The 21703-nt window shown below is 41.2% G+C and overlaps 1 protein-coding gene across 3 annotated transcripts in view; it reads right to left on the reverse strand.

Annotated features, from left to right (window-relative positions):
- Nucleotides 1-21703, reverse strand: part of RMDN2 (regulator of microtubule dynamics 2) — a 516997-nt gene that overhangs the window by 330866 nt on the left and 164428 nt on the right. For all 3 annotated transcript variants that reach the window (XM_069234474.1, XM_069234475.1, XM_069234476.1), the window contains 2 exons: nucleotides 17639-17834; nucleotides 14785-14887 (listed from right to left, as the gene is read on the reverse strand). In XM_069234474.1, coding sequence (XP_069090575.1) covers nucleotides 14785-14887; nucleotides 17639-17834 — 299 coding nt within the window. The remainder of the gene's footprint in view (nucleotides 1-14784; nucleotides 14888-17638; nucleotides 17835-21703) is intronic.

Genomic DNA, 21703 nt, shown 5'->3' on the forward strand with positions numbered 1-21703 from the left:
TATGTATGTGGTGTTTATGCAGCGTGAACTCAGCTAGAGGCAACAGAGTGGAATGCAGGACCAAAAACAATAAAAACATTCAGAGGTGTTTGCGGGGTAGAGGGGAAAAGGTTGCTCTGTTTGCCTGAGATACATCAGCAAATATGTGGCGTGCCACAGGGCTTATCTTTGAGCCCTACTCTCTTCACCGTGTACGTCCACTCATTATCAGACATCATATGCACTTCAGATTTCACCATGGCGTCTTATGCGGACGGCACTCTGATTGTTGTCTCCCTGTGACCTAATATTAACCTAACATCTGAGAAACTGTCCATCTGTTTGGAACAGGTGAGTAACTGGATGCCAACTAGCTATTGGATGGCAACCAGCTGTCTCAAACTAAACGGCGATAAAACTAAGGTAATGGTAATTGGGAACAACACTTCACTCTGGGATCACCTCTTTGGCCCCCATGTTTGGGTGAATATCCCGCTCCCCCTCCCCCTCCCGCCCCCCCCAAACCAGAAGTGAAGAGCCTTGGGATAATAGTGGATACAGATCTGACCATGGCCTCCCAGGCAAAGAAAGTTGGAGGTACATACTTAAGACCCTTAATTGGCTCCCTATGGAAACTTGGAGGATAGTGGTACAAAACCTGGTACTTTCTTGCCTAGGTTATGGCAACTCTCTTAACCTAGGCAGCCCCCCTATGTCATCAAGAAGCTGCAAGTTATTCAAAATGCTGCAGCTCGAGTATTGCTGAGGGGCGTACCAAAAACACTATCTGTTCACTCAGCTCTAACCAAACTCCACTGGCTGCCTGTGAGCAAAATAACTGAATTCAAAGCCTTGAGCATTGCACACAAGGTAAAAGGTGCTCATGGACCAGACAACGCAAAACAGCTAAGATCAAACAATCTCGCCCTTCTGGCTATCCCCAGAACCAAAAGAGCTAGAAGTGGAGATCGGTCATTTGCATACCTGGTGTCTAAGATCTGGAACTCTCTTCCTACCTAACTACCTCAGAACAAACAGCAATCTGCTAAGTTTCAAGAAGAATTTGAAGGCCCGCCTTTTTGCATAAACAGCCTATTTCCATTCTCATGAGTCATGCTAGAGCTGAGAAGCCCGTTCTGGGTAGCCATGCACTCCCCAAAAATTAGTTAATAATAATAATAATAATGGTAATAATAATAATAATGTCTTTCCACATCATGGATGCACAGATGGAGAAGGTCTCTTTCCTGTTTTTGTTTGCTTTTGCATTGCTTCGTCTTCTGTCTTGAGGTTTCCTGGCTGCAGTTCTGTTAGCAAGGTAGGTGGCTGTGCCAATTGCCGTTCCATTATAGATAAGGCAAATGATGTTCTATAAACAAAGCTTCATGTGTTTGCTTAGAATGGATATTTCAATGGAGCATGAGCTGGGAGGAAGGAGCGTGTAGTCAGAATAATGTTTTATCACACACTGGTAGCTGCCAGACCACGCTGCCTGACAAAGCCTTCTTTCCTAGTCTTTCGTGAAGCAGAGATAGTACGCTAATAAGAAATGTATACTGCAACAGTTCTTGAGCAGTGGTTATAGTCTGGTCATATGCTAGACAATGTAATGTTTTGACAAAGATAGCCAGGGTATGGAAGGTTCTCAAAGGGAGGTTTGGTGCAACGAGGAATGAACTACCAAATGCCACCTACAGGACTCATTAGAACAAATCAGTTTTTTGATTATTAAAGGCACCGTTCCATGCATGGGCTAAAGCATCTGATATTGGCCTCCTAGGGCCATTTTACACAATGTCCACTTGAGAGCCCCAGGGCACTTTGGTATTACAGAAGGAACAGCAGACGCTTTTGTGGCCCCTTATGTAATACTGATAGCACTGGCGCACATGTAGCGCTAGTGCTATCTTGACATTATACCCTCATTTGCATGGGGGCTTGAACCCATACAAATGAGGGAATCTGTTTGCCCCGGCCCTTTGCCATAGTATGGGCGTGGGCCCAAAGGCAAAGAAGCCGTCAGGAGCTGGTGAGCCCCCTGAGGGAAGACCTCTGAAGGGAACAAAGAGGGTCTCATTGACACCTCAGACTTCTCCTTGCAGGTAAGTGCAGTCACTTTTAAAGTGCAGGCGGCGGGTGCCGCCTGTACAGGGTAACAGGGGGTGGCTGTTGAAAGCAGGCGCTCCATATTTCACTGAATGTGCTGTTGCCAGGACAGCCCCAACTTCACAGATGCCCTGAGGGCAGCGAATTCTTTGTAATCGTTGTAATCGGGCACGCTGTTAATGTTTCCACCCAGCACACCTGTTTAAAGGTGCGTCATGGCACCTGATACATAATGTGACCAGACTTTCGAATGAGCACTTGAATTCGCAAGGGAAGTTTTTGGGTTGTTTCTTGCATTATTCTTTCTGTATTTTATTCCTCGTACAGAACATACAGAATCTACCTTATTTACATCATAGCAAGTTAAGAAACACTTGTGAAACACTCTTCTAGGTTTGGTTTCTTGCGTTTGTTAGTGTCAAACATTGCACAGTATTGAAAACAACTCTGTGCTGAGCTGGTTGCACACAAGCAATAGGATGTAGAGCTTGTGTTGATAGTAGTTGTAGTGTATAATACAAGACATCAGCATATAGCATGCCTTTACTGGCGGTCCAGTGTAATACTTGGGAGATCATGCAGAAGGGCAAATGTATGCATACACAGATGTTCCCTACATGTGCAGCAGTACCACCAAGAATGCTGACTTTTCTGCGATTATATTTCACAGCTAGTGCGTGTTCCCTGAAGGGCAGCGGGTAAGTGTTTCAAGCAAATGATGAGAACACCAAAAGAGCTGTATCTTTGCGAGAATTCGTAGAGCTTTGTAAGGACTGTTTCATACCTATCGGATTAGCCCCCTAGTTTCACATGGTATTGCAGACGCTACATCGCCCTTGACACCCCTGAAGAGGCAGCGAAGTGCTCCGACTGACTGTGTTGCTGACCACACTTTGAAGTATGATTGGTTGGTAGTTTGTGTGTTGCACTACAGCCACTATTGAAGGTGTTGTGTGTGGTGATCAAGGATAAAGTCATGCTCTAATACTGATATGGTGGGTTATTAGCACCACGTAAGTATGAATTGTTATAAAAAAAAGTCTGAGGACAGAAGCCGTTATGCATGCATATGCTGTTGTTTTAGTGGTTGTCGGGGTCATACAATTATGTGAGTGAGAGAAGCCAGGATTTCACTCTCCAAAATTAGAGGTCCTTCTTAATTATTTAAGCCTCAGAAACAAGTCTGAGAAAAAGCCTACACCACAATAAAAGACTTCTTTGAAAGAGGGATGGTCACGGGTATGACTAGGCTAATTATCTGGTGCCCGGGCTAGCATGAAGAAATTTAATGAGGCCTGGTGTACATACAGGGCCAAGTTTAGGCTTAGGTAGGATGATGATTTTCACAGCACTGGGACACAACCACAGTCAGCACAGACAAAAGACAACTTGAAAATGGTATAGATACACTTTTATTGTGTTATAATTCAACAATCATTTACTGAACATATGTCTAGGGGTACGATGCTGACACTAGACAATGGCTTCTATAACCTGATCGAGGTAAATAAAAGGGAAGCAAATCTACTCTCTATTGTGACTTAGTTCTATAGTGCATTTACAATGCCACTTGAGGTCTTTTAGTTGACAATATAAATAACCAACAATATAAAATTTTACACAATGCATTTAAGGTTGATCCTGAAAGCAAGCAAAACGTTTCAATAACCACAGTATATGGATTACAAAGTTCAAAACACATAAGTGAAATCACATAAGAGCTTTCTTGTGCTCTGAAGAGAAACATAATTAAGTGTAGTGTTCTATGAAGTTCAAGCACAAGGCTACGAATAGGGAAATGAAAAGTTAAAGGTAGCTCAAAAGTTAGTTGACGATGGCGATGCAGTTCATGTGTTAAATTTTAATCAGCAAATCTCGATCTTTGGCTACCCAAATGACTCCCGGTTATATTCAAGTCTTACTCATAAAACGGAGAAGGGATATCTGTAATTTAAGAGCGTTATCTTCAAAGTGACAATTTCAGTTTCTGGGTATTCCCACTAAAGCATGTACTTAAAAATGCACTTTTAAATCAGAAGCCCGTCACCCGTGGAGAACCTATTCTTCAAAAAAGAGTGTTGCTGTTGGGGTTTACTGTCAAGTATCAAATGGATCTGTGAGTGTGTGTCACCCACTTTGGGTACAAATGCCAGTTATGCATCAGAGGCCTTTTTTGTGGGGCTGCAAGACAGCCCAAAATAAATGAAAAACTGTTTCTGCAAGACTAAGGCTGTTTTCGTGGGTCCTTCTATTTATGTTTTAACATCGCGTTTATGTTTCACCCAGACCCTTGAATGGCTTGAACGGATAGTAACTTTGCCTCTTTGCAATATGTTTAGGCTCCCCATTGATTGCTGAGAATATGAAAAAGTAATATTAGCCTATTCGAAAACCCTTCTTGGGCAGCCCCTTTTAGTAAAATGGGTAGTAAGCTTTTCAAAGTGACTTTTCCCGGGGACTGACTTCTTGACTTCAGGAGCCTTGATGGGTAAATAACGTTTTGAGGGACTAAAACTTTTATACTGGATATTCTAATTTTGAAATACTAAAAACTGCCTGCTTTCACGCCATTAACACACTCAGGCTGGCAAAACATAATATCTTGGGATCTAAACATGTCGGGATGTCCTAGGAAGGTAATCGCACAAGCTGGTGAATAAACCCATATCTAAATAGGGTTCTTATGATAATGTCGGATTGTTTCGGTCTATATGTTTTCATTTATATACTTTGGGGTAACCTGATTTTGCAGTCTGCTTTCCAGAATACATTAATTCTGAACGTTCCTTGTAGTGATCAATTTTATGTTAAGACCAGAGGCTCCTATTTCGCTTTTATATCTTGCTTTATATTCAATATGTTGCCAAGATAACAAGAACTACAAATCCCATGAAGCATAGGAACAAGGTCAATGGGATAAACAAGGTAACAGATAACGGCCAATAGTGATCAAGGAACCCCCTATAATACGCAGCTTGACTGCGAACAGCCCTCTTTTCCTGCTGCTCGAAGTCAAGATAAGTACCTTATATACTTTTATGTTGATTGTACCTTATATACTTTTATGTTGATTGTAACTTGACTAACAATATATTAGGTCTACTGGTTATGGATTTGTGTGGGTTAATCATTTGAAGGTTTTTCCTTACCTCGAGCGCAGCACGCTCTCTGTTTCTGCTGCGCTCTCTGAGTGCACAGTACTTGGTTCATAACGCATCTATTGTTTGTTAACCCCGCTATCTCTGCGTCACACGGTCTGCTTTTCCCACCGCCTCTCACTACCCACAGCTCTGCCTTCTCTTTGTTTCCTCTTAATGTCACTAGGGAGAGGAGCTGCCTATTCCCCGTCTCCTTCCAGCCTCTCTTCCATTCTGCTTCACTGGGCAACACCCACGTGAGTGTTTTAGGGCTTGGCCTCCTCCCTCACCGGAGGTCAACAGAATTTAACCCTTTATCTGCACAACTTCTGTCCACAATGGAGATACATAGCTCCCCTTTGCATAATGATAATTTTGATAATGGGGAAGCCTTTAAAAGTGATTTGAATTATTTTATTCATTCCTTGCATGGAACAGGCCGTGGTGACCTCTATGGAAAAAATGTCCAAAAACATTGAAAATTCCATAGTGAGCATGATGTAAAAAAGCTTTATTGGCCCATTCTCCAGGGAAAAGCAGAAAGCGTAAATCTGTGTCCTTACCTTCCAAGAAACAAATTTCAACTCCCACTACTGATTTGGCAAAATCAAACAGTGAGGCTCCTCCCAGGCCTCCTATTAAGGAGGGGAATCTAAAATCCCATGTTAAAGGTACAGCCAAATCAAAACACATTCAAGATGTCCCAAACTAATAGTCATTTGGGCTATATGGGACACTGATGATGATATGGAGACCAGAAGATAATAATGATAATTTTGGAAATTATGACTCCTCTCCTTCACCTGCGAAAAAATCCAAATCTGATTAATTTTTATCTAAAATATTACTGGACTCATAGGGGATTCCTATGTTCAATCCCTCCGTCATCCGAATTCAACAGAATGGTTTCCCACTGCGCATGTAGGAGATTATATAGTCTCTAGGCTTCGTCTTCCTCTAGGCAAAGAGACTAGGAATAAATTAAAGTCTGAATGCCCAAGACCTTCCCTTCCCTTCCCTTCCTTCCAACATTACTGTCACTTCTACTAATGATCAATCGCTGCTTACTTTCTTTCCCAAATTTGCCACAGACCCACACAAAGGAGTCGACAAAGCTTGGCTGACTTGCCAAACTACTTTATGTAGTGGGCCCTTTGGCTTATAATTTTGACATTGTGGAGGCAGCTAGATTGGACAATGCTGACATTAATCCCAACGACCTCTCTATGTGGATTCAGAGAGCTTTTTGCCTTCTTGGCAACACCAATTCAGCTACCACACATGAACGGAGAAAGGGACTTCTTTTAAAGTTGGATCCAAAGTAAGCTAATCTGGCTACTATTGATCCAGGCATTAAAGCAGAAGGTATTCTCTTTGGGGACTCATTTATAAAATACCTCAGTAGGTATGTCACCATCTTTTCTTTGATTGACAAGACTCAACAATCCTTTACGGAAAATGTTTTATCAACGTGTTTTTGCAGGAGCCGCTTTACCAGCAGTTCCTTCCACAATCAAGGTACCCGAGGCTCATTCAACACTAACTACAACTACAAGGACTACAAACCTCAATTCTACTCTCAAAGGGAGACATCTGACATATAATCTAGCTGGATGTCATTTTACTCACAAGTCAAAACATTCAGACCTTACATGATCATCTTCATTTCTCTTGCTCCCTTCAGTCAGGTCTGGGTTTTCCCCTAACCGCAGACACTAATGGTTCCTACACAAGAAATCGAGTTTCTAGGTTTCCTAGCAAATTCTTCCACAGCTACTTTACATCTCCTTCAAGCAAAGGTCACAGCAATAAAAAAATAGTTAACTCACACTTTTCACAGTTCACAGATTTCTCTCAGATGTCTAGCAAGGATAGTAGGCCTCTTGCCCTCTTCTATGCAGGCAATTTTCCCGAGTCCCTTCGATATCGAGCTCTTCAAAAACTAAAAATAAGTAATTTGTGCAGAGATTTGACTTATGCCAATTCTATCAGCATCGACTCAGAGTGTCATTTAGAACACCAGTGGTGAATAGACCATTTGGATACTTGAAACGGAAGGACTATCTTTGTGTCAGTCCCGATCTTGCATTAGAATCAGATGCAAGCAGGACAGGATGGGGCAGTCGGTGTGGTACATTCTCGACTGGAGGCACATGGTCTCTTCAGAAGTCCAAATTGCACATCAACTGTTTATTGATGCTTGCAGGCTCCTTTGCGATCAAAAGCCTTGCAAAAGACAGAATACAATGTTCTATCCTTCTTTGCAAGGACAACACCTGAGCAGTCCGTTATATAAACCACTTACACAGTACCAAATCCAAAACTCTGGCAGAACTAGCAAAAAGTTTTCGGGAATTCTGACTTCTCAACAGAATTTCAGTCTGAGCAGAATATCTTCCAGGTAACTTTAATTCCATTGCAGATTGGCACTCTTGACATCTGAAGGACTTCGGCTGTTGGAAACTACATCCATCTGTCTTTCAGTCTCTCTCCCAGAAGTGAGGTCCATTTCACATCGATCTTTTTGCTTCTTGCCTAAATTCCCACCTTACTCAGTTGGTGTCCAGATCCTCTAGCACTAGCTACAGATGCGTTCTTGCAGGATTGGGCTCAATCAGTGAACTATGCCTTTCCTCCTTTCCTTATGATTAACAGAGTACTTGCTCAGGTCAGTGGCCAGAAAGTTTCTCTAGTAATTGTGGTCCCTTTTTGGCAATCACAGGTGTGGTTTCCTAATCTCCTAGAATTAACTTGCGATTTCCCGGTTCTTCTTCCATCCTTTCCCCATCTTTTTCTGGATCCCCTAGGTCATACCCACAACCAGATTCTCGACAAGTCTATCTCCCTATCCGCTTGGAGAATAGTGGGACATCCCAGCATTCCCATTTCTTTTCGACAGAGGCTTCAGAATTCATTATAAAGCCTGGGCCCCAGGAACTACTAAAGCTTAAAAGTCAGAGTGGTCTTCATGGTGTACCTGGTGTTTGGGAAAACATCTCAATCCCTTTTCAGCTGATATAATATACATCGTTAATTTTTGAGTGGCGGAAGCTAGTGGGGATACGTCTTACAGAACTATGAACCTATACAAATTGTCAATCTCCTTGAATCATCCTCACATCAATGGTAAACCAGTTGGAAAACATCTGCTTATCTGTCGTCTGTTGAAGGGAGTAACATTTTCTAATCCTCCTTTACCTAAGTATAACAAATTGTGGGGTGTAAATGTAGTTTTAAAGTTGCTGGTTTCCTGGCCCGATAATTCAGCTTTATCTTTGAAAATGCTTTCTGCAAAACTTACCATGTTATTATGTTTCATTTCCATTAAACGTTTATCAGATGTTAAAGCATTAAATGTTTCTTCCCAGCAATATCATCCTACCAGAGTAATGTTTACAGTTAACAAATGCACAGAAACTAATTTAAATTCAGTAATTTACCCTCATGTTCCTGATCATCCCAAACTTTTTCTTGGCAATGACTTAAAGTTTAGGAAGAACAAACTTTTGACCTCAGAACGTCGTCTCACTCCCAACTTCTTATTTCCTTTTGTAAGCCGCACAGTCCTGAGTCCTCTCCCTCTCTGGCTCGTTGGGTCAGATGGGTCATGTCCTTAGCAAGCATTGATACTTCTTTTTTTGGGGCTCATTCCATCAGCAGTGCCATAACTTTTAAAGCCTTCTGGGCAGGTTCCAGACTTGATACATTCTGAGATCAGCTGACTGGTCTAACGATAAAGTTCCTCCGCCACCACCAACTACCTTCCTGACTCCTGGATTGTTGAACTTTTACCAAGAACTTTTTTCATTTATTATGGCATTGGATATTGTGCTTTCCACTTTTCCATTATTTGATATTTCTAACTTCTTGCACAAGAAAAGAGAGCTGTTCTCAGTCAACCTAAGTATTATAGGGGTTCGTTGATCACTATCGGCTGTTATGTATTATGTTGTTTATTCCATTGGTCTTAATCCTATGCCTCATGGGATTTGTAGCTCTTGTTATCTTGACTGCTGCTATTGAATATAAAGCAAGAAGTATAAGCATAAAACCTAACTCCGTTTATTTAATAAAATTAAGGCTTTCCTTCATAAATTACTAGGAAAATCTACATTAGCTTCTTGGAGTCCTACAGAAAGTAAGATCAATTTAGTACACAGAGGCCCCTTTGGCTTCACATTCGTGGATCAGACTTGTTTGTGTACCAGACCATAAGGTCTTTCTCAAAATGCAACCCGATCTTGACAAGGCCCATGTGCTAAAATATTAAATAAGGAGCTCAAAGATTTCGATAAATAAATGTAACTATGAACCTAGACTCAGCCTCATTGACTTCCATTCAATAGCTATCTATTCTTTTATGTTGAATTTCATAGCATTTTAACCTGAGTTTTCATTTAGCTAGGCCACGCATACTAAATGCACCAGCCAAGAGCTCTCAGCAGACTTCAAGGCTCTAGAAATCCAACAGGCCATCTCTCAACAACGGAAAGCTGTCACTTTGCTAAAGGAGACATATTTTCCAAAGCAAAAGTGCCTATATCTGGAATTACAAATGTAACTAGCGTTTTTTGGCGTTATGCACAATAAATCAGTATAGCAATCCCACGGATTTCTTCAGAAAGGCTCTAGTTTGGTTATAGGCATAGGGTTTATGAAAAAGGAACAGTCGCCCAGTGCTGTGGGTGGTTCATCGTGAGATGCATAAATGCTTTAAAGGGTGATTTATCTTGTCCTGGGCCACAGGAAAATGACATATTTTTGCTGCTATGATATTTTCCGCATAAATATGAATTTGCAACACTTGTTATATAATTCACAATATGCTGCATTATTTCCAAATTTTGTTTTTACTTTAACCGGATCAAACGTTATTAGCACATGGGGTGCAATGTGGCCTCCAAACCATTTCAGAAGGTAACTGGTTCCCTTCACCTGTTGATTGTAGTAATCAGATATCGTGAGAGACAACATTGTTACCCAGCCGGAGCAAGCACCCTCATTTGATATACTTGGGGCAGCACTTTGGCTATGGCAGTAGGTAGGGACCCTAAATACTTAAATATAATTCAACCAGGACAGACAGAATTATTTTTTCTGTGTTGTGTTTTTTGTTTCACTATCACGAATTCATTTACACAGTCATCGTGCTTTTCTTGAAGCAGCAGCTATTTCAATCGGGCACTCCGACTCCAGAAGAAACACAGAACTGTAGCACGCTTTTTAAGGTTCCATGTCTTGAAACTCGTCCTCCTCGTGGGACAGATAAAAATGAACATGAGATGTACTATACTTTCCTGTAAAGCTTTTGTTCATGAAAATACGATGCAACTAATGGCTGCATAATTTGTCTTTCATTGCCGAATAATTTACTTACTCTTGCTAGATACATTGGTACAAAACTGCTGAATAAGTAAAGTGAACCTGGTCTACCTGCAGACACCCAGAACAATGACTGAAGGGCTGGTAACATGCCAAGCCTGGATTTGTAGCTTAAAATATGACAGCAGCTGCATTCTGAATACCGACGTTTGCGAAGCAGGTGTATAGGGTCTCTGAGGTTTAGACCCCTGGGAGAAACTAAAAGGGAAGGAACTCAGGCAATGGGGCCAGTACGCTTTGAAGAGACCCAGGGATTGCCATTTTCAGCACTGCTCTTTTCCTCCTTACATGGCCATGCATGAAAATGATATGTAATCAAGATCTGAAAAATGTTGGTATTACCACTCTGTGATATGCATTGAGGCACACTTCCCCCAAAACAATAGCACCGCATAATATTCCTAAGCACATCAATACACGTGCCTTAGTGACACGCACTCCCAAAAGCATAGTGACGCAGATGTTTATCTTGCAGGCAGGACTTCAAACTAATAGCACTGTATTGTAGACTATGCAGCATGCCTATAGTGGAGCACATTAGTCACAACTTGGCAGTACACACTGTGGTGGTGAATATTAGGTCTAACATGGACATCTGACAGCTTCTGTTTGTACCTCGAACCACTGTCTGAAATAGCTATAAGATATGACGGCAACCTTCTTCAAACAACCGTCATCCAATCACATATTATCTACCAAAGCACTGCAATGACAACTGCACCCACTATTGCATGGCAAAATTATAAACTGACAAGTTCACCACTAGCAATAAAACCACATGGACATATAAAAATCCCACGAACGATAACCACTGTGGTATATAGCTTGTGTGGGCTCAGCAGGGGTGGAATGCTCACATAGCTCTGCCTCAAGCTGAGGTCACATATGACCTCATGATGGAATGTGGAGTGTTGATCTTGTTGGAGGCGAGGAGAGCTGTTGTACAGGGCTGTTGGTGGATGGGATGCTTCAATAAAGGACCTGCATATACCTGAAGAAAATGAGTGAATTATTTTCTACAAGCACCATGTTAACATGTGCAAACACAATGCGTTTTGTAGTGTCTCCAGTTCCATTGCATTTGCCATTCATCTTTATTTGTATGACTAAAGTCAACATTTGGAGCAGAGGGCCAAACATCATAAGCAAGCCATTTATCTACAGGAGAACAGTACAAAAGCTGGCTATGTCTAATGAGGAGGTGTACATACATACCAAGTGTCATCATAAGCAATTCAAATGATGACCTCACAAGGAACTAAAATGATATCCTGTAGACTCGCATTGACATTCTTAAAGGTTAAATTATACATGGATATTTCATATGTACATTTACTCCTATACCAAGCTATAACTCTGCACTTGATTGTTATTCAACATTTCTGAGTGCAGATGTATATCTATGAGAGGGAGGACCACCCCCCTCCACCCCAACCCCCACAACTAAATTTATGAGAGTAAAGATTTCCACAACTAGGGTGAAAGATCACCCTATTGGAAAGTATAAAGACATGTAATAATGTTCTTTATTTTTAGTTTGTTAAAAGTTAAACATATTTTAATATATAATGTGAGTGTAAATGAATGTAAAATATGTGTTATCCTGGTAATAACAAAATAAAAACGAACTGAGCAATAAATAATAAAATACTTTAAATACAAGGATTTGATTTGTGAATATTAATTTTAAAGCAATAATTTAGACAATTACTCACCATCACTAACATTTTTGTCTAATATTCAGTAAACTAGGTTAACATTTACGTATATGTTACATTTAAATAATGTTTAATTAACAACGTTACTATATTTTTTAAATTAGGTCTGCTATTAAATGTAAGAAGAATCAATAATTGCATATGTTTGTATCACTTAAAATATATAGAAATACACACATATATATATATACATAAATATATATATATGTTTGAGTGTATTTCGAAAAATAAAGTTTTAAATGTATAACTGATTTCATTAATTTAACGTTAGTACCTATAGGATGAAAATGTAATTCCCTGCCTACACTGTTTTCTGTTGGATTTTGTGGCAATACCACTGGGTTGGCAATGTGTGGTGCTTGACTTACTGCTAGGCTGACCTGCAGTAATTGTGGGCCTGTTTTGTTACGTATAGGGCTGTAGTAACTTTAGAAGCATACACTGTGAATGATAATTGTCTCAGTCTTTTATGGGTGTGTGTTTTGTGTTAGCATGTCACTCCCAAGCCTCTCCTTAAATTTCCCTAAACCCCTCCCATTTAGTAGTAATTATCCCCAATTGTTATAACATTCCCTTGATCCCTCCCATATTCCCTATTCATTTTTATATCTAGGGGTGCATAGATCTCTGCACCATAGTGAAGATATCTGCACAGAAAAGATAAGAGAGGCGAAAGTCTCTGGCCATAGGTTTGTGAATTTCATTTTGTAGTACGTTAGTGATACTCCTGTATTACTACTTTACATACTAAATGATGCAGTTTGTGACTCGGGTGCTGGGTCTGTCAGACCCACACTGTTACACGTTTGTGGTTCTTTTCAAAGACAATTACGACCTGGCAATGGCTTTCTGTGCCATCCTCGAGCAAGCATCCACTGTCATGCTGCCATAATACACGGCCATACCATACACAAATGTCCAACAAAGCAGACAACATTAACAATATGATGTATTCTCTCAATTAGTTAGCCTCCCTAACAAGGTGAGAGCTACCGAGAGCAATCATATGTCCTTCATACCTAACTGCCTGCTAATCGTGCATTTAGAAAAACTCAGTGTGTGATTTATGTGCACCTATAGTCAGTGCTTAATTTGAGTCGGCGGTTTCCAGTGCTTAACACCAGCAATTAATTGTCAACACCGGTTCCTGTGACAGTCCGCCACATGTTGGCGCTGTCTAATGTAGAGATGAGCACAATTACAGTTGTTTATTCATTCAAATTACATTAAAAAATACTATTACCTGACACTCAAGTCATTCTTATAGCTTTGGGGGCCTAGAGTAGTCTGAACTGTCACACCAGTAGGAGTGTGATGGTAAGTAATTGTGTTGGTACTATCATTGGCAGCGCTGACAGGGGCGATGTGCTGCAAGCTTCAGTGGCCTCTGGACGAGAGCCCTGCACTATTGTTTATGTGTATTTATGCTACTATGCAGTTCTATTATTTTAAAACAGTAAGAACAAATGAAGCTACAAGAATAGCAATCACACCTGCTTCAATTTACTCCCATTAATGCAGTTCCTGTTTCCAGCAAAGGAACACTTTTTCAAACCTTTATCAGTCTTGGGGTCAGACATCAGAGAATGTGTTGAAGCCATGATTTAAAGTTTGGTAGTAATGGAAAAACCTCTAATTTCAGGAGGAAATGTGAAAACCAGAGGAGAATTTACGACAGCAATTTCCTCCAATGTAGTAGCTGTGTGGTGGAGGAAATTCCACCAGTGAAGTTTTCTGATTTTTCATCACCTTCTACTCACCTCCTACTCTAACTGAGCCCCATGATATTGGGCCAATCAGGTAACCTCTTCGCAAATTCAAAGAGAGCTAGCCATTTGTTGTGTACTGTGCTTAATTTGTAAATAAAAAAGTGTTGGTGCCGAAGCTCTCCTCTGAAACACGCGGCTGCTGCATTTATATGCACGCGCACAGAATACTGAGGCAGCGTGATCCTTAAGCCATCTCGGGCATCTTTAATCCATTTACAGCCACTCCCTGTCCCTTCAGCTCACTCTTTCAGCTTTCTGTTTTCTCCCTTTGTGACGCTTTTTTCGTTTTTCTTATTTTCCTTGGTCTTTCCCACATGTGTCTTTCGCTTGCAGTAAATGCTTGAGGCAGAAAAATAAGTACCCGCCCTCAAAAATAAGTGCTGATGCCCTGCACCAAAAACCACCAGCTCCAATTAAGCACTGGTTATGTACCCATGGCCAAACAATGCTCCTGTAAAAGCTGTAAGTCATTGTTATCGAAACTGACCAGTGAATTGGGGCAGCTGCTCCTTTCTGATTAAGAAGCCGGGTGACGGTACAGCGTTGTTCTTGGACTTGCTAATGGACTGATCTCTTACAAAACCTTGCAGAAAAACTGGAACACATCAATGTATCTTATTTACACTAAGCAGAAACCTCCACTACACTTTGATGTCAAACATGGTCTTCAGACGATAAGCAATACGCCCTTACCATTAGCAGCATAACTCTTCTTTTCTTCGACATCTGTAGTCATTTCGAACATATCACCATGAGCTCGTGCCAGTCGCCAAAGATACTTAACTTCATTTCCATACTGCAAAAAAGAATGATAAATTACTGTATGTGGTTTAATTAAAATAATACAACACATTGGTCCCAAAAAGAACAACTGCAGCACGTTTCCAAGGGTTAGCCTTTATATTAACCTTACATAGCATTACATATGTCCCCATCCTCAAGGGTATGGGTCTGAACCTGAACCTGAAGAGAGGCAAGGTTAAGGTAGGGTGACCGGGGCCAATGTTTTCCATCATCTGTACAGGCACATTTCACTGATTTCAAGTCATGTCCCAGTTTTTGAGGAGTATCAAGTAAAAAGAGGCAGACATGCTTTTATGTGTTCCAATGCACATTTAGTGTGAAGCTTTAACTTAACCAACACACATAATTGGCTGTGTAAAGGTTGCATTTCATTTATACTCCTTAGTGTCTGGTTGGCGAGCTCTGTCTGAAGTCATTCTGTACCCATCAGTCAGTTCAAAAGCCGTAGTCCTACATCTATGTTTATGATGTGTCCCGGCTTTTCGTTTTTTAAATCTGGTAACCCAAGGTTAAGGTTTAGCTGGCACTTCCACAGTTATGCCTCTTTTGTATTTGTGCACAGGAAGGTACAGATCTCTGAAACTAAGGTGAATCAGAACATTTCCTGACAAGGTCAACAAAAAAAGTGTGTTGTGGTAGAACTCCCCAGGTGGTGTTCGGCTGTCAAACTTTGACATGAACTTCCCTAGCAACATTAATACAAAGATGAACACGAAAAGACAAATCAATGGAATGTATTTGTATATGTGTCCATTAATTAGCATTATGACAAAAGCTGTCTGAGTTACTTAGCAACAGAAGTTTACATTTTAAAAACAATTCATACATAAACTTTTAAAAGTACTGTGACATCTCAATGCAAGAGGTGCAGCTGGATTCTTTAGCAGTGGAAACTTTGCAGCTTACACTCAACAATGTGAAAGAGACAGTAGGGGACGGTAAGTGCTGTGCATCATACTCCATTCGTACGCATCTTATTTCAACAAAAAAGTTTGTCATCAAACTGAAGTGCAGCACGTGACAATGTCCATTATCAGGAGCAGGATGGCTGTAAAAAAAGGTGGCTGCATCAGCAAGATACGTGGTCATTAAAAGGTACTCAGCTCCTCCCCCAGGAACACAAAATATCTAGAAAATATGCAATGGTTGTAACACGAAAAGTGCACTGAGCACTACATTATGATTAAGTATGGGTCTGAATAAGTCCGTGAGAAATCTAAATTGGACAGAAATTATTTTAAATCTCCATAAAACTATTTTCTAGATGGAATCGGGTTAGAAGGAGACCAGGTCACAAGTGAAACTGATTGTCCACCATGCCTGTGCTTAACAGAAACTGTGCCAAGTAGAAGTGAGTGCAAGAGGCACTGCATTAAGTACCAGGGTCAATTTTAATGGTTTGATCTGGTGTGAGACCTCACTGGGTGCGCTTGGCACAAACCGGTACGTGTGGGCTACTACACAAAAAAATGCACTCTCACCAGCATACAAACAAAATATGGGATTTAAAAATAAAATTGTGCAGGGGACAGCACAGCAATGAAACTGAATATGGAGTTAAAACTGCTGCCCCATCTTTCACAGCAGGGAAGCCATTTCTACATTTGGCTATGGGAAGTTTGTGGCTCTCCATAACCTGAAGAACCCATTAGGGGGCGCAGTAACTGTGCACCACTCCTCAGACGTGGACAGACACAGTGTCCCAAAGGTTTTTTTTGCCAGTGCACTCGCATTTATATTTTGGCATGCATACAATGGTGAAGGCATCATTCACCTCTAGGCATATCGCCCATGTAAATGAGGGGTACCATAGTCTAGCAGAGTGCCAAACTCTGAGTACAATATTAAGAATAGCGCCCTGCCGGGTGTGGTTTCCACTGTTTATGAGTGCTAGTGGGAACGCACAGGTGATGAGGATGAATGAGGTATGAACAGATGCGTGGTGCAGGAGCCACACTCAAATTTGGTATGTTTTTATGACCAGCCTTAATTTATACACCTTTGAACCGATAAATCAATATTTATGCTGGTTGTACACTGTGTATCAGAATATCGTTGTCATAATATTGTCTGTCATTATTATCATGTCTCAAATATCATCTACTTTATGTCACTCAACTGAAGGTAATACAATTATAGACTAAATGGTACAATAGTTTTGTGAACCATATTTAGGCTACAATATTTAAATCCGAAGATATTTCTGTGTTTGACATTATGACATGCAAAACAGGTGTGTAGCAGGGACATCCGGCGAACGCGCTCCTTCGAGTCATGTAGTGGAAATGTTACTATATGCCAATTACAAAACTGTAGAAACTATTTTGAACCAATATGCTCTGCCACCCTAGGACCTGGTAAGCAAACAGCATTTGATCAAAGACAAAAGTCTGAAAATTCAGACAAAAGTCTGAAAATTCAGACAAAAAATATTAAACCCTTGGGATCAAACGGTATCCGAGGCATCTTTGCACTGGCATGACACACTTTAAACACAAATGACCCCAATAACATATTTAATTTTTATTTTCATGTCATGACCTTTCTCTTCTTCATACCACCTCCCCCTCTTCCACCGGCCGAGCTGTCTGTGTATATGATCTAGTGCTTTACCCAAACCACTGAGGTCCCATCATGCCTAACTGCATACTCCCACACTATGCAAATCATACCACTACCTCTAGTCTATGTCAGCACTACATAAATGCAACTAATAAAATAAAATAAATATTGCAAACGCTACCTTCTCTTCCTTCTCAAACAGCATTTTGTAACCTTCTTGTTTCTCAGTTTCAGAGCCGTCATGCAAGATGTCTGCTCGCTGGATATCGTGAATTAGTCCGGCCTCTCGTTCGGATACCAAGGGTTCGGCTGTGAGAGGAACATTTCTCTTTTCATCCTCTGATTCTAGTTCTGTGTCTGTGTGAGCAGTAATGTACCTGCAAAAACAGTGATTCTTTTTGTAATTCCAGAAACACAGTTAAGACAAAAGACTTTCAAGGTTATATGTACAGGACAAAAGTCATTTTCTGAAACTCGTATTTGGCAAGTCAAAGTTAGAACAAACAAGTACAAAAAAGTACTCAATCTAATATACCCTTTCACGAGTTTACCTAAGCTAACATCGAGCTCTATGCAGAGGAAGAACCCGGCAAAGAGAATGTGAAAACAACCTCAAATAGTAACGAATGTATAAACTAAATTTGAACTAAAGTACAAAAATGAAAGGAAGCAAGCTAAGATCAGGAGAATTTCTACTATGGACACTTGATAGTTAAAAGTGGCTTTAAGTGAAAAGAGGCAAGTTTACTTAGCAGAAGTGATGCATCTTGCTGCACAGACATGCTCCTGGGAGAAATTTAAGGATGGAGACAAAGGAAAGGGCAGTCAAATAGTAAAGACATTTAGCCAGCAACACATGTTCAAGACCGTTTAACTGTAGCATAAATAATAAAACTGCATACAGTGGACTGAAGGCTGTGAGCTCTCAAACTGTACTACAGGCATATGAAACCACACAGAAATCCGTTGGCTGCTCAGGAAGGCCTATTTGGTGATCCAGATTCAGACTAAAAGGGAAAATTTCCCAAATCACTCCACTTACATTTTAAACTATCCAGTGCCTTAATTAGAAACCTGCCAAGGGGCATGAGAATCAGTAGGTTATGGTTCAGGCACTGGGGTGCTGGTGATTGCTAAGTCATACTGTAGACACACAATGGGGGACTTAAGACTTCAGAGATGACTAAAGGAGAATTGGAATGGTAAAAGTCAACGGCCGGATCTGGAGCTTGCTGATGGATTATCTCGTCTGCCGTATTACAAGTTTCATAAACTGTACTGCATTTGAATTAACTCTAAACCCACCTATAATGTTTTGTGTTAAACAGACTGGGAACATTTCCGTAGTCAGCTAGTGTAATATACACTAATGCCTTTTAGCTTACTAATCACGAACAGCCGAACCCCCTTTGATGCCATTAAATCTGACATGCACTATGATATTCAGTAATAACCCACTCTTCGAACGATAGAAATCTTTAATCTTTAACAGAGACATACAATGTATTGGATTTCCAAGAAAAAGCAATGTAGCTTTGAGCTGTCTCTCATTATACAATTTCAATGCACTTTCTAGGCTACAGTCTGTCAGTGTTTTTGATTTTTGACAAGTTAAGGCTGGTAACAATGAACACCACTTGTGTTTCTATTCCCTACCACAGGGCCCTATATTAAGAGTTAAGAGCGTGGGGAAGGAGCAGTGCTAACATAAGAATGTACTTGGCTAAATAAACCAAGGAATTGCAGGTAACAGAGAAGCCATGCTAAGTCAGTGGGTGAAAATGGAATCCATGTTCAGCATCCATGATTAGACAGTCTTATTAAATATAAGGAAGGAAAGAGGGTCATAGATTAGATAGGTCAAAATAATAATGGGTTGATCCCACTGCTGAATAACTGAAGACTATAAATTTCGATAATTCGATATAATCAGGCAACAAGCAAACACCACACAGCTGTCCTTAAAGACAGTTGAAGGACCTATGTCCGATATTAAAGTTTGGTAATAAAAACAGATACAGGAAACAGCAGAGACAACAGGAGGTCGAATACAAAATAAAAACTGAAGACCTCAATGAGTTTTAAAAGCCCCAGTTCTTTCAAACTGCTCAGCTGGGGAGAGAGGTGAAAGGCCAGCCCAGACAACATAGGAAGAAATAGAGCACAATCCCTGGGCGTAGATGAAACACAGAAAGAGATAACCGAGAGAGCGCAGCAGAAGGTGGGCAAAGATGGCACAGCAGGGGAGAGAGTGAGACTCTCAGAGGGGAAGCGGAGAGAGTGCTGCAGAGGGACAGAACAATAATATTAGAAGGTTAACAGAGGGACGCAAACTCATAATAAAACAATTTCAGGCAATTCGTTTTTCAAATTCTTGTCCTAGTCAGCCCTTGTCCCTGCGGAAAAAGGCGAAATTAAGGGCCTCAATGGAAACACTTATAACCTTCACTCTTGGTATTTACTGAAGAAAACAACAGCCAATTATTTACTTTAAGAGTGTGAGGGGAACTAGACCTCTCTCACTTAAATAAAATAATTTGAAAAAATATTAATTGATAGCTGAAAAGCCTGTATTTGCGGTATCCTGCAGGATGACATTTTCAGATTGTACAAGTTAAGCGTTTCTCTAGGACGAGGCTTGATCTACTGTACATAGTGGGATATTTCCATTATAAACTGCTATTTCATGAAGGAACTCCAATTTAAAGAACATTGGGCCTGATATATATATTGGCGGTTTGTACCCTCGGCTGCAGGTAGGAAAGGTCCTCCTCTCATTGACCAATGAAAAGGCCAGCCAATAAGAGGAGAAGGCGGGATCAACCTGATTTTCCTTCCCCCCCGAAGCATCTAGCTCCTTCTGGTGCCTTCTGCTGTTCCCCCCACCACCCACCAGATGCTGGAACAGCAGTCACCCAATAAGTACTGTTTTTGAACGGTTGTATGCGTGCATGGTTTTATGACTATGTGTCTGTAGGTAAGCTGTGAATGGGTGTGTGAGCGTATGTGCCCGTGAACAGTGTGTGTATGTATGCATGCTTGTGAATGGGTGGGTGTGGGTGGGTGGGGGTGGGGGTGTGGATGGGTGGGTGGGTGGGTGTGGGTGGGTGTGGGTGGGTGGGTGGGTGGGTGTGCGCGTGGGTGGGTGTGTGTGTGTGAGAGAGAGAGAGAGAGAGAGAGAGAGAGAGAGAGAGAGAGAGAGAGAGAGAGAGAGAGAGAGAGAGAGAGAGAGAGAGAGAGAGAGAGAGAGACCACTCCTCCACTACCTCACAACTGGGCCACAACTGCGTATAAACATTGTCATTTATACAGGCCGTATCCTGCAGATGGTGAACAGGCACAGTAAGCACTTTTACCTCAGTGCTGTAGCACTGGTGAGAGATCCACTGTGGTGCTCTGGCTTGCAAGGAGCCTTCAAAGCACTTTTGGCACTGTACCAAGAGCAGAAACTTGGGTGTGAATCTGTCGGCGGCAGAGATGGCGACATGAGTCCACCTACACAGGCTCTTCACATTTGCAAGTTGGAGGGAGGGAACTCAGATGCTGCTATCTGCCTCAGAGGTTTGATTGCTCTATGCCACACATGATATAGATCCGCTCAAGGAAGCCTGGGGCTGCTAGCTCTGGACCTCACCGGCCCACTGGAGAGCACTTGGCCAATGCTATTTAAATGGTCTTTGACCAGCTCTTCCCTATGCCACTTCCAGCTCTTCCCTCCTGTTGCCTCCAGTCAGGTCTCAACTTCTTGCTCAGCACACAATTGCAACATACTGGTGGTCAGCACTTAAGCACAACTGAAAGTTAACAACACATCAACCCCTTGTGTATGTGCCGATTACCACATGTGCCCCCAATATTCTCCCCAACAAGGAACGCAGGCTATTTAAAAGCAGTTTCCAATTTAGGAAACCAAATAAAGGAATGGTGGTCTCTGTTCCTTGCAGACCGCCATCCGTGTGTTTGTAGCCAGTTGCATGTGGTTACAAATAGCATCTTGCCTGATTAATATTCATTAGGCAGGTCGTTCTGCAACCCCATGAGACGGGAGATTTTACAATGCGATCTATTTGTGCATAGGTCACATTGTGAAATCAGAGGTAGGTCGCAAAATGTTGGTGCACAATGTGTGCCCAGTTTTTGAAGCAAGTTTCTTGGTACATATGGCCTAAAATGTTCATAAAATGGAAATTCCAAATGTAATAAAATGTTACAAACCACTATAAACAAATACTTAGCAACAATGTGA

Source organism: Pleurodeles waltl, chromosome 5 (assembly GCF_031143425.1).
Source record: "Pleurodeles waltl isolate 20211129_DDA chromosome 5, aPleWal1.hap1.20221129, whole genome shotgun sequence".
Lineage (NCBI taxonomy): Eukaryota > Metazoa > Chordata > Amphibia > Caudata > Salamandridae > Pleurodeles > Pleurodeles waltl.